The 14349-nt window shown below is 41.5% G+C and overlaps 1 protein-coding gene across 5 annotated transcripts; it reads right to left on the bottom strand.

Moving 5' to 3' along the window:
• Positions 1-976: 976 nt before the first annotated feature.
• On the bottom strand, positions 977-13802 carry LOC124048996 (phosphatidylinositol 4-phosphate 5-kinase type-1 beta-like). 5 transcript variants are annotated; one of them, XM_046370257.1, is made up of 15 exons: positions 13651-13745; positions 13112-13168; positions 10019-10075; positions 8535-8665; positions 8043-8160; positions 7686-7838; positions 5335-5631; positions 4427-4620; positions 4199-4279; positions 4065-4113; positions 3906-3990; positions 3656-3790; positions 3411-3531; positions 3121-3153; positions 977-2083 (listed from the first exon to the last, which is right to left on the bottom strand). In XM_046370257.1, exons 2-15 carry the CDS (start codon positions 13118-13120, stop codon positions 2035-2037), a joined length of 1512 nt encoding a protein of 503 aa, XP_046226213.1. In that variant the 5' UTR covers positions 13121-13168; positions 13651-13745; the 3' UTR covers positions 977-2034. The 5 variants fall into 5 exon arrangements, with proteins under 5 accessions (XP_046226213.1, XP_046226209.1, XP_046226211.1 ...); XM_046370253.1 differs by having other exon boundaries at positions 3121-3208; positions 13651-13742; XM_046370255.1 differs by lacking the exon at positions 13112-13168 and having other exon boundaries at positions 3121-3208; positions 13651-13802.
• Between the last annotated feature and the right edge of the window lie 547 nt (positions 13803-14349).

Consider the following 14349-nt stretch of genomic DNA (forward strand, 5'->3'; position numbering starts at 1 on the left):
GAGAGGTTAAAAAGCGAGTTTTAATGACTCCAACCTAAGTGTATGTAAACTTACGACTTGTAAACTTCCGTAATATGGCTTTTTTTCTTGGCTTGGCTTCCCCGTTGATTTTACTCATGCACCGCTACTACTGCACTAACATATTTAGGATACAACATCCAAATTGCAACAGTCCATGGGATCATAATACAGGCATATCATAGCATCTTATTTACTACCCAACCACAAAATACTGCAAATTTCTATCAATAATTATAAAACATGGCCTTAAATATACTGTAGTTTAGTAATTAATTTAACATTGAAAAATGTAAAAACAGGATAAATCTGAGGGGGCATGTACCCTTGTGCCCCCCTTTGGGCATGACACCACTGCATGCATGGCTTGATTGTATTTAAACAGGGTACATTGACAGCACTAGGAGAGTAATAGCGAGATGACCTGATGTGTAGGTTTAGTGGGCTCTAAACTGTGATCCACCTAAAACCTTTTGAATTTGCCTATACCTCCAGATAATCAAAAATGTTTTAAGCCACAACAGCCCAGTCTTAAGCCGTGACCCAGGAGGATTTGGGTGTGAATCACCAGGGGTCCTGACCACCGTGGCCCATCTCACTCACCATTTGGAAAATACTACCCTATGGGTGATATTGCACAACACTCAATTGACTTCCACCCAGTTTTCCAATCAAAGATTTGATTATTTCAAATAAGTAATCAGATTGAGGCTGTAAACAGTTGATCAATTTACTGCAAAAGCAGTTGTCTTTTAAAAACTCAGTTACTTTCTATGTTCAGTTTTTACTGAAAAAGCCTCTATATGGAATGTTGATAGCATTTGCAGCTACTCATAACAATCCTGGAAGATGAAAGAAAGAATTACTAATCTATTCACATTATGCCACCTATGGATCATTTATGGAAATGATTACGCTGCCCTCTTAGGGCTGAAGAGTTTAGAGATGAAAACATAACGTTATTGCATAAAATTTTATTTTGGCAGCATCCAGACAGGCAGTCCAATTCAGATTCTTGCCCAATAACTGGTCTTTTCATCAATCAGATTAGGTCTTTTGCCAATAATTTAGCATCAGAAACAAAAGCTTCCTGTATAAACTGAGCCAATTAGTATTTTCTATAAATATAACATATATTAGGCCAACTGTACATTTAATTATCTTAAATACATAATTTCACAAATAAAATGTATAATCACAACTGATCATTAATAGGACAACAGCTACATGAAATACATAATGAAATGTGTGATCATGAAAGGAAGAAAATTGATAGGGCATATTCACAAATCGTTAGCTACATGACATACACCTTGGATGGTATTCCTTCACCATGGCATTGTTTTAAAATCTTGGTCAAGTCACTGATTGGCAACTCCTGTATGTCCTCTACTTTGTGTCCAAGGTCTGCTGATTGTGAAGTGACTTGATGGGTTGATTTGAGGACTCAGAGGTATGTCATGTAAATGAAGCATTTGCCCAATGCAGTATTTTCTGGTCCTACTTTAGATTATTTATCTTCATTTCTGGAAGAAAAAAGTGTCTCTGTGCATGTATATCCTTTTTTGTATGCTTCAAATAAAAAACCTGATGAAATGTATCTTCCAGGGATCCAGCCTCAGAGAATTTAACTATTATTAGTGATGTCAATAGAAAATAATAGATCACATGGATGTGCATACAAATACAGATCTGTTAGAGAAGCAATGAATAGAAGTGATTTTACTCATTCATTTTTTGAGCAATCACATCAGATATTGTTCAGAGCTGACATGATTGGTCAAACTACCAATTAGTGAAAAAAAGATTGGAATTGGGCTGCCTTTGTAACAGCCTTAGCCTCCATCTCAAAACCTTAGGGCTGTCTCTGATGTTACAGTTGCAGCAAAGTGTATTGTAGCAGGAGAAAGCAGCTTCATAGTGCAGGTCACAACATTAAAAGGCAATACAGTTTGTAGAGGAGTGCTGTCATGATAGCATTTGTTGTGCAGTTGATGCTTAGAGGTCATCGTCTATTTAGTGGTGCTGTTGGATGGGACTTGTCATCTTCTGCCACCAGTCTTCACTAGAATGCAGAGGTTGAGTATCAGTGATGTAACACAGAGGAACATTGTTGGTGATGACTTCATTGATTATTTGTTTGGTAGTGATTTAACACAGGATTGGTCAGAGAAGAACAAAAGTGATGCTGTTGTCAGTGACAATATATATATATATATATTCAGGAATAGGTTATCAATAAACGTCACAATACGGTGCAGAGCTTTCGATTTGGCTGCTGGGGGGGTGAGACCCCCTAGCTTCGTTAAAAACCATTGACAACCACGTGCCGTTTAATTTATTTGGTTTTAGCTACTTATTGAACTACACATTTGTTATTCCAATTGAGCAGATTTATCTCTATCAGAGTTATACAGCAAGTCGCTGCATGCTTTTCATGATCAGTAAACATCAATTGATCATGTATTTTCAGATAGCTAATCAAACAGCATGTAATTGAGCTTGCGTCAGATGAGATTTTTGGGAAGAACTTGACAAAGCAAGCCGCAAAGTTGTTCAATGTACATGTAGCCAAATCAAAAATCCCGACCTATGGTTCGCAATGCTCCACTCTACCTGTAGAGTCTGTTTGTTTCTGTTGTTGGTCTTGGCTAGCTTAATGTTCCGGTCGGTAGTAAGCTAGCACTCACTCAAGTGGCTGCTAGCATCGTCATGAAAAGGGGCATGAGGGAAGCCTTACAATATTACGTTTTCCAAGTAGTGAGAACGCTAGGGAGCAGGCAAAATGTTGAAAAGTAATCTTTATACATGTTGTATTTTTCTTAAATGTAGTTTTGTAATTGACTAAAGCAGACAAGAAAATTGTGTTTTTGCTGTGAGCCAATGCGATAACCTAGGTAACCAGAGGTAATTTTCCCCCACAGATGGGCAAGGTCACGACGTAGTATCTAATACCGACTGGGCCCCAAGAGTGACTTCAAAGGGCATGGAATATTTATGATAGAGATAAAACAAGCGGTGGTTATAGAGAATGGGAAAAATATATTCTATTAAGCAATTTCTGACTTCTAACTAAATACATATTGGATCTTGTACACTCACCAAGTAGACATCATGTACAGAGTCTGGGCTGCCCTGGGTAGGGGGAAAGGAGACAGTGTCATCCAGGGCCACAGTCATACAAGAGGCACTGAGAAGACAGTGGAAAGAGAAACAACAACTCCATCACTGTCTTACAGAACAAACAGTTGATTCCAGCAAGGGATGAGCCTTGAAAGGTACTGTGTATGGGTGCTAAGGTGGTTAAGGAAGGGATGAGGTGTATATGAAGTGGGGCAGTGTACAATCAGGGTGTTGAAGTATAAACATTGTATGAACAGTTGACACTGTACCTATTCTCCAGGTGCTCCTCAAGGTCTTTCTTGATAGTCTGAAGAGCGGAGGAGGAGAAGGAAACAGCCTGCTTTATACTTTTAGGGAGCGTGACTAGGTCAGGGTGCTTGGAGGAACTTACTGTTGAACAAAACAGATACATTTTTAAAAAGCATAAAGAACAGATAAATTAGAGATTGCATGATGTGAGAAGTATGTTTGTGTACAGGCCCAATAGATTGTGTAGTTTATAAAGGGTGACTACATGGTCTGTCTAGGCACTCCATGCTTTGGGCCTTCCTCTCATCCTTCTCCTTTTGGGGGGACAGCACCTCTTGGGAGGCTGACCTCATCGCATGGATGGAGCTCCTCTTCCTCTTAGAGGATGCTCCTCTTAGAGCTGAGGGAAAGGGAGCATTAGTGAAATGACTAAGCAAATTAATGAGAAAATATGATATAAAGGACATGAGGCAACCAGTTGAGTGTGTGTATGTGTGTGTGTGTCAGTCACTTACGATGGATCTTTTTGAATACAGTGCCACCCATGAAATTAAGAAATCTGTCTGCATAGAAACCGGGCCTGTGAACTGACACTGTGTCCTGAAACACAAACAGGTGTCAGGCCACTATGACAAATGGAATATGAACACAATCACACATGCATACTAACCTACCCCATCGTGTACAAGGGCCTTCCAGGAGTGCTCCATCTTCTTAATTAACCTTGAAAAGAAGCTCAGATGTTACGTGACATAGATGTGTTTTTCTTGATGGCAGTGCCAACAGTGGTTCCACGAAAAGCTCTTACCTGTAGGACTGTAGGATATCAATGATCCCCAAGAAGATCAGCAGCTTCTCATCTTTGTGTTTTGCTGGAATTCCACCCATTCTGATCATTTCAAAAACACATTTATGTTATGCAGTGTATGACTGAATCATGGTGTGAATCATGCGATGTACTAACATTTACAATGACTCATTGTGTATTCAGTGATAGGTCATTGGTTAAAGGGCCTTAAGGTGAATCTTCGCTCACGTGTTATCGTCTGCCACTGGCTCTGCAACCTTGCCATCCCCTTCCCCTTGGATGGACTCCAGGGCGGTGGAGTAGAGGACCCTCTGGCTGTTGAGGCGCTTACTGTCCCCCCTGGCCCCCCTTTCCAGACTCTTGTCCAGAACATGCACCCCTAGCAAGAGACTGTAGTCCATGATCTTAAAGCTCTCCAGGACCTGACCGAGACATAACCACACACATGAATATGTCAGGAACATAAAAGGGCCGCAACATGCTTCTGGTCAAGGACTCCTGGTCCTACATGTGAACAAAGCACAAACATGACCACATTTTGTTCCCACTTAATAAACAATCCTCTTAATTGGCATCTCCACGTGACCTTTGAAAACCACCCATGCTGAAAGCTGCAAAAGGAAGAGCTGGATTATCAAACCAAACATACTCAAACCTCCAGTCTTCTGACCAAACACTGATGTGAAGCTGTAACTCCTCTAAACAAAGGCCTTTTCAGTGCCTGGGTTACCGAACACATTTACTGTAGGCTTATACTGTGTTGCTGCCTACATACCACATTGGGTTGGGTGACTGGTATTCTGCCGCAGTCCAATCCCTAAGCCTTGTAATGAGTCAGGTGTTCTGCTCTGGGCTGTTCTTGAAAGTAATCCCTGAGGGGTCTACTGTGCTTTCCCAGTAATCAAACATACAGTACTAATGAGATCATTCAGAAGAGCTTAAGGTGGAGGAGAGGCCCGTCATCCTTTCATAATATTAATCGACAATGGGGGTTCAAAGTTCAGTGACATCAGCGATATAGCCAACCAAATGCTACTGAAGGAACTACTATTTTCCTGTCACAACAATTTGACTAGCCTTCCTGTTTTGAATATGCAATACCAATATGTAAGTGAATCTACTGTGAGTGGCCTCACCCTGCAATCCCTCTGCAGAGTCTTCATCAAGGCACTGTACGTGTCGCCATCAAAGTGCAGGCCCTCGAGCATCTCCTGGAAGTCCAGGTCCTTGAAAGTGGGCGAGGACTTGGCGCGCTCCTTGCGCGAGGCGTGTCGTTTGTAGGTGGAGCCTTTCAGGTCATATTTGTAGTGCATCTTAAGGGCCCTGGGCAACACGTTGTTCATCACCACCAGACGGATGTTGACCCCGGCACACTGGATGCAGTAAAGGCCATAGAACTTAGGTAGCAGTGTCCTCGGGTTCTGATTCAGATTCTGACAGAGGGAAAAACAGATAAACGGTCATATTTGAGAATATGATTAAGTGTGTTACTAACACTTAAATAAAATAGACTTTCTGGAAGATTTGCATAATCTTTAGCAAGTAGTTCTGAAAGTAATGCTCACGGGCAAAAACAGGTCTCCGAAAATTGCGTACTACGTCATATACAGTGCCTTCAGAAAGTATTCAGACCCCTTTACTTTTTCCACATTGTTACAGTCTTATTCTAAAATGATTTAAATAAAAAAACATCAATCTACACACAATACCCCATAATGACAAAGCGAAAACAGTTTAGAAATTCTTTGCATATGTATAAATACCTTATTTACATAAGTATTCAGACCCTTTACTATGAGTCCACCTGTGATAAATTCAATTGATTGGACATGATTTGGAAAGGCACACACCTGTCTATATAAGGTCCCACAGTTGACAGTGTCTGAGCAAAAACCAAGCCATGAGGTCGAAGGAATTGTCCTTAGAGCTCCGAGGCAGGATTGTGTTGAGGCATAGATCTGGGGAATGGTACCAAAAAATATATACAGCATTGTAGGTCCCCAAGAACACAGCCTATTTAATCACTCAATGGAAGACGTTTGGAACCACCAAGACTCTTCCTAGAGCTGGCTGCCGGCCAAACTGAGCAATCAAGGGAGAAGGGCCTCGGTCACGGAGGTGACAAAGATCCCAATGGTCACTCTGACAGAGTTCCTCTGTGGAGATGGGAGAACCAGAAGGACAACCATCTCTGCAGCACTCCACCAATCAGGCCTTTATGGTAGAGTGGCCAGACGGAAACCACTCCTCAATAAAAGGCAGGGGAGTCAGTCAATTTGGAGTTTTCCAAAAGGCACCTGAGGAATCTCAGACCATGAGAAACAAGATTCTCTGGTCTGATGTAACCAAGATTGAACTTTGTGGCCTGAATGCAAAGCATCTTTCAGCGGCAAAGACTGGGAGACTAGTCATGATTGAAGCAAAGATGAACAGAGCAAACTAGAGATCCTTATTGAAAACCTGCTCCAGAGCACTCAGGAGCTCAGAATGGGGCGATGGTTCACCTTCCAACAGGACAACGACCCTAAGTACACAGCAAAAACAATGCAGGATTGGCTTAGGGACAGGTTTCAATGTCCTTGAGTGGCCCAGCCAGAGCCCGGACTTGAACCCGATCTAACATCTCGGGAGAGACCTGAAAATAGTTGCTGCGCAACGCTCCCCATCCAACCAACCAGAGCTTGAGGGGATCTGCAGAGAAGGGAGAAACTCCCCAAATACAGGTGTGCCAAGTTGTTGCGTCATACCCAAGAAGACTCAAGGCTGTAATCACTGCCAAAGATGTTTCAAAGTACTGAGTAAAGGTTCTGAATACTTATGTGAATGTGATCTGTTTTTTAAATAAATTAGCAAAAAATTCAAACCTGTTTTTGCTTTGTCATTATGGGGTATTGTGTAGATTGTGTGGTGTAGATGTTTTTATTTATTTAATTCATTTTAGATTAAGGCTGTAACCTAACAAAATGTGGAAAAGGGGTCTGAATACTTTCTGAAGGCACTATGTGCAGTACGCCACTGCTCTTTCTATTTGCTGTGTCACTAAGCCATTGAGCCTGCCCTGCAACCTCATTGGATAACACTCGGCAGGCCTGAGCCAGCCTCCTTTCACTGTGCAACTGCTCAATGCGCATCTTGCTAGCTGTCACTCAAAGGTCGAGGGGCTGAAGCTCATTGGCTGGAAATCAAATTGCTAAGGAGCTGGCCCGTGTGGGCCAAACTTGCAGTACTCAAAATGGCCCCACACAACTTCCAGAAAACAGTTGCTTTCAAACTAGGGATTTCATGGCTAATTGAAGAAAGACAGTAATTCTCATTATGCATGAAGTACAAATTGCCCAAAGAGGGAAGTTTAAAAAAAGATGTTCCAGAATGTCTCTTTAAATAATACTTTACAATCTATGAATTGGAATTCTCTGAAAGTACTAGAGATAAGACTTGCCCCATTTATGGAGCAAGGAATGGTGTTTGTGTAAAGGGAGAGGCTCACCATGTAGTAACCAGGAAGGAGTTTCTGCAGGAATTCAGCTTCTTTATGCTGCACAGTCTTAATGATGAACTCATCGTCGCTGGTCAGGTAGAACCAGGAACTGCTGGCCCCGGGGTTGGACAGTTCAATCAGAGGTTCATTACAGATGGAGTACTGGAATTCATACAGGATGAGCTATTATCACGCATTCATATAGACAGGAATGCAACAAGGATGTATCAAACAAACAAAACTAAATTGTGCTCTTATTGATACATCATGGACAACAGGGTGAATTACTACATGATTGTATACTGCATTATCAGTGAAGAACATGGTATGTAGGAGTGTTTTCTGTGAAGGGCTTTCCACACTAACCAGGTAGTCATCTGCTTTGATGCCAAAGAGCTCTCGGAAGTAACGGAAGGCGAGAGGGGCATAGGTTTTGAGACGGAAGTCTGGGAAGTGGTGCGCTGGTGTCATGTTGCTCCCCTCACTGACGACACAAACAGATTAGTGTTAGTACAACACCTATATACAAACACTCTTAGGACTGAAAATATGTATATTTGCAACAGAGAATATTGACTGAGTGATGCAAGGAAGCTATTGAAGTGTACACTAAGCATCAGTTGGGTGATACGCAGTGCCTAACAGATGCCACAACAGATGTGCGTCTTTCAGTGATGCTTAGAAGGTCACGCTAAATGTTGTAGTTAACACTTGTAGTGAAAGGGACTTCTGTGTCAATGGGAAAATTTGACCAATGCAGTTTAGATATGAATCTTTTATAGGGTTTGTGCTGTATTAGTGTCACTAACTAGTGATGTGTAGAACCCTGCTGAGTGATGCCAGTGCTGTGTACTATACCTGGGTAGGAAGACACTCTCCACCATGTAGAAGTCCTGCATGAGTACATCTCTGTCAGGCTTGGATGTCAGGTTCCCCACTGCGTACCCAATGCCCAGCTGGATGGCTCCTTTCAGGGCAGCCGCTGTGGGCTGGGACCACACAGACATGTTCTCACAGGGTACCAGTGAAAACTCCAATGTGCAGAGGTAATGGAGGTAGATACAGTACATATAAACCAGGATAGATAATAAGCAGCAGAGTGTGTGATGAGTCAAAAGAGTTGGTGCAATGGAAGGGGGAGTTAATGTAGATAGTCCAGGTAGCTATTTGGTTAACTGTAGCAGTCTTATGGCTAGAAGCTGTTCAGGGTTCTGTTGGTTCTAGAGCGGCGGATAACATGATTACATTGAGTCACACAAGGCACGCCGACTGCCCTGAAGATTGTTTCTGCCTTTCCATCAGTTCAGGATCACCAACTCAGTGGCCTTGTGGTTAGAAGTATGATCCCTGGCAGAGTCATACCAAAGACTGTAAAAACGGGACCTGTTGCATATCTGCTTGGCACGCCGCGTTAGCGGGATGGAGTCGGTAAGGCCCTGCGATAGATTAGCGTACTGTCCAGGGGGTGTACTTGTACTTCAAGTTGCTTCATGCCACAGAGGTGTTTGGCTACCTACATTGGTATAGGATGGAAAAGCCCAAATCAGTTAAAGCTGAAGGTGGTCCCAACATATCAGATGTACAGAAATATGATGTTTCCTCTGGAACCTTACCCATTATAACCCAACTTCCAATCTCAGGGTGGACACTAACCACAAGGCCATGGAGTTGTTAATCCTGAACTGATGGAAATTCAAAAAAAATTCCTCACAGTGGATGATCTACCTAGTCACGTCATCGGCTGCTCTGGATCCAACAGGACCCTGGACAGCATCTAGCCATACGATTGCTAAATAGTCCAGTCCAGGTAACTATTTAGAGAACTATCTGCATTGACCCCCCCATTGCGCCAACTCTTCTGACTCATCACATACACTGCTGCTTATCATCTATCCTGTTTCCTAGCCACTTTATCCCTACCCTTGTACTATACATATCTACCTCTGCAGATAGACTTGGTACTGGTACCCTGTGTATATAACAAAGTTAGTTACTCATTGTCCATTTATTCCTCGTTATTAACTTTAATATGATTTTTCTCTGCATTGTTGGGAAGGGCCCGAAGTAAGCATTTCACAGTTAGTCGACACGCTGTATACAAAGCACGTGACAAATAACATTTGATTTCATCAGCAAGCACAAACAGAGCACCGTTATAACACTCCACCAACTCTAGTCTCGCGAGGACAAAGAATTGACCAATATTTCAGAGGAATAGCAGTTATTCTTCTTGGAGCTCAGTTCACCAATAGGACCATGTTCATTCTCAGAAGGACTTTATACAGGATTTGTACATGTGCTATGCAGTATAAATTAACTATCGGAGTCCAAAGACTCCATACCTTTTTGTAATCTTTTGACCCACTGGTTCCTCCACTTTCAGTGGTTGTTGTTGCCATCTTTTGGATAGAAAGAACATAAATTAATTCACAAGCAAGTTCAAGTATACACCTTTTCCACCCTCTAACATGATGTACTAATAGATTTATTATAATCATGGTTCTGGTATATCATTATTAACCATCAATCAAATGTATGATAAAAATCAAATTATTTTATTAAGTTGTCAAATTGCTTTCCAGATATCCAGACTAAAATTCTAAAAGCACAAGCAATACCACCTAAGAGGCAATTGCACAGTGGCTAGGAACAACTCCCTAGGCAATCATTCTGGTTATTTTGTTAAGCATAAAAAGGAGAAACAGGAGAGTTCCTATTCCATGACACAATAAAATTGTGTGATATGAGGGTTGCATCTACAGCAAATATTTTGCAATTACTGCATATCCCAGTTACACACTTCCTAGATGAGATAGTCAAGTCCAGAACATTCTGAGCACTGTATACCATACAGATGTTTGTATCTACTATCCCACTCGCCATGAAGTTTCTTCTAAACACCATCGACAAAATGAAGGTTTCTGCAATCAGCTTGCTGAAAATACATTGTACTGTAGCAAATAAACAACCGAAGTCAAGCGTATTCAGGTGACCAAAAATCTGAAATATCTCCTATCGCCAACATAAATAGTCAAAAGAAGTACATCAGAACTAAAGCCATCTGAGGCTTCACTGTGAGGATATTATTCAGCTCTGAAAAAGGCTTCTTCCATAACAAACCATCTTCCATTCCAAGCCACACAGTATACTCCAAACTCTTCTGCGTATGTTCCATAGTTTCTGATAGTGTCCAATACCTATGGCATCTTGTAGTCTAGAATGAGAGAGAGAGAGACATACGCACCTCTGGGTAGTGCTGTGCTGTGAGGAACTGTGGGGCAGAAAGGGTCTATAATTCTACTCTGCTGACTGGACCCCTCAACACAACCCTTGATCCCAATTAAGGAGGATTGAAAAACCAGTGGAGGCTAAATCTCCCCCAGGAACATTCCAATAAGTCTGAAATTCATGATTTAAAGTCTCTGCCTATATGTTGACAACTATAACCTTAAAATCATGATTAGGCCCATATAACAATGGGTCTCATGTCCACTTCACTAAGCAACTTTACCTCTGGAGCTACTTGTTGTTTTGGTTCTTTGGGCAGAGGTAGCCTAATTGAAAGCTTTGAATTTCAGAGTTCTTGGAATGTCCCTGGGGGAGATTTAGCTTCCACTGGGTTTTTTTCAACCCTCCTTAATTGGGATCAAGGGTCGTGTTGAGGGGTCCAGTCAGCAGAGTAGAATTATAGACCCTTTCTGCCCCACAGTTCCTCACAACACAGCACTACCCAGAGAGGTGCGTATGGCTCTCAATCTTGGAAAGCAATTATTTTACACACCCACATTGTGTTGAGAAAAATGACAATTTATTTTATTTTTTATTGTGCTGCTTTTTCCATGCTTTCAATGTGAATGCAATTCATCTGCTAGCCTCATACCAACCCATGAACCACTCACATTCTCAAGGAGCTAACATAAGTGACTGCCTCAGGCAAGCATCTCCGTGTTCATAAAGTTGACTGGGGCCCATCAAATATGCATCTAATGGACCTGCTTCAAAGTGCAAAACTGTGTGCGAAGTGTTTTATTCTTTGGAGAGGTCTGATGAGATTGTATTCTCAATCATTGTGATCGGAGCTAAAGCAGACTGTTTCATACCCACTGGGCACACACTGGTTGAATCAATGTTGTTGCGACGTCATTTCAATGAAATTACGCTAAACCGATGTTGAATAGAGGCCTTTGCCTAGTAGGTATAGGTTTATTATAGCTCACGTTCCCTGCTTGTTTGTCACTGTACTGGGCTCACGTACTGTGAATGGTGTTTGGTAACACTTCATCATGATGGGGTTTCAGTTCAAACTGGTCAACTTGTTAAATGCATAAAATAATGCGTCAGAACCAAATCGTGTCAATGCAGAAGCAGGACTACAGTGGAACCTATAGTCAGATTTAGGATTTGAGTGTTGGGGTTATGGTAAGGGCATCAGTTATAGTGTGGTAGTTTTCCTGGTTTGCCTTCAAATTGCTCGTCATGACCCTGTCTCTGGATTACATTATGTACAACATAACGTGAGTAAACACAAGCAACTTTTGAGCAGTCATTGCTATTCTACTTAGAATAAGTTGAGTGTCAAGAGTTGACCAGTCGTGAAAGGCTCTCCCCATCAAAAACAATGATGCAAAGAAGTGGTGCTTGGTCAGGCTAGATTGAATGCCATTCAGGAGTTGATGTATAATGCTAGTACTAGAGTTCTCTGTTATGTGAGCTGAAGAGTCGTTGACCATGTTGTAGTCAAATATGGCACACACATTCAGCAGATGCTCTTATCCAGATCGACTTACAGTAATGAGTGCATACATTTTCAATTTTCGTACTGGTCCCACATGGGAATCAAACCCACAACCCTGGCATTGCAAGCACCATGCTCTACCAAGTCAGCCACGTGGGACAATGTCTCTTTATGAGTGACGGAGAGGGGATGCAATAAACATTTTGCAAAGTTAATATTTGGTGTGTGGGGAGAGAGAGGACAGAATAAATGACGCAAATAAGGCACGAGATCACCTAAGCAAACAATGGACTGGAATAATTGTACGATAGGTGGCAGGAGAGCAGATTAATCAGAGGGAGGAACCCTGCCAAATTTGAACAAAGAAATCTCTGAAAGCAAGCCTATTAAGAGCTGTCCATGGGGACTATTCTAATCAAGTAGTTGTTCATAGAAATATCTGGTTTACTGTGTATCTTATGCCTGAATGCTGAAATGCAGTCACAGAGCCAAAGTAGTACAGGCATCATGTCCTGTTATTACATAATATCATATGCAGGTCAACAACTGGGGTTACTGAATTGTGTATACTTTTATCACAGGCTAATCATATTCCTAGCTGTCATAATGATGCATGAACAGGTGAACAATTGTAGGTAGCCTATGTTCTTCTACAACGTGTAGTTAGTTCCTTCTGTCAGGTTATGGGGAAGTGACAAACCAGATGCATTTCCTCCTGTTGTTACGGCCAATTGTGCTTTCAAGACAACTGGGAACTCTGAAAGAAAACGAGGTGAAATCATTACGTCAGTGATCTTCAGGTCGGAGCTCTGAAAAGAGGGCCATGTTCGACTTTTCCCAGTCGGAGCTCGTTTTTTCAGAGTTCACAGTTGTTTTGGTCAAACTGAAGTCGGCATTCGGAGATTTCCGACTTCAGTTGTTTTGAACGCGGCATAAGCAAATCAGCGTCTTATCATCAATAGTTTGCGTTACAAAGATAAAGTAAAATCCTACTAAGACTGCTTGAATAGGCTTTACCAACAACTGCAAAAGAGAAGTGATTGAGTGCGAACTTCGACTATCAAGAAAATAGTTGTTTTATGAAACAAAAAAAGGTAACGTATTCCATTGACGCCCAAAACGTCGGCAGGTGGCGGCACCAACAATATGACCGACATCTTCAGGTGGTGACAAGTTGGCAAAAGAAATTCGTGACAAGACAACACAGTCCTTTTGCTTATAAAATATGTTTGTCCTTACCTTGAATATTATCGCCGTGTTTAAATGAAAAGACAAGTAACTTTGCAACCAGGCTTCATCGTTTCTGGCTCGTCTGAAGGCTTGTGGTAATCAGTGACGTGCGAGCATCCTCGGTGCTTCCGTGCCATTCTCCGCCTACTGTCACGTACCTTTAAGTAGCCTAGGCCTACAACCCGGAGGTTGGTGCCTACATATTCGAAGCTGTTCTCTAATGAACAAATCAATTGAAACACTTGACCTATAGTTAAATGCATTCCGGTACTCCCATGGAATTGAAGTCAAATAGCCTGCAACCAATAGGCATATTATGAGTTGTTATTTAGTAAATGCACAAAACAAAAAAAAGTGTTAAATATTAGACTACTATATTGTTTGTGTTGGTTATGACAGGGAGATGACTGTACCCTATAATTAGCCATAAACCATGATCATTCTTTGTTCAGAACTGTGAGTTGTATAGGTGTAGCCTAGTCAGTAGAGGGTGCAATTGGTTCAGAATCATAATAACCTAGGCATACTATACTCTGAAGCGCAGCATCCCCATGTGTGAAAGTATACATTTTACAATATAATATGACAGTTGGATACTTACTATAAAATTCTGTAGTATACTATAGAATACTATACTACACACTGTAAATCTCTAACATGTGTAGTACTTACTATAGAATGTTGTAGAATACTGTAGTAAATACTACA

The sequence above is a fragment of the Oncorhynchus gorbuscha genome, linkage group LG11, assembly GCF_021184085.1.
Source record: "Oncorhynchus gorbuscha isolate QuinsamMale2020 ecotype Even-year linkage group LG11, OgorEven_v1.0, whole genome shotgun sequence".
NCBI classification, from domain to species: domain Eukaryota; kingdom Metazoa; phylum Chordata; class Actinopteri; order Salmoniformes; family Salmonidae; genus Oncorhynchus; species Oncorhynchus gorbuscha.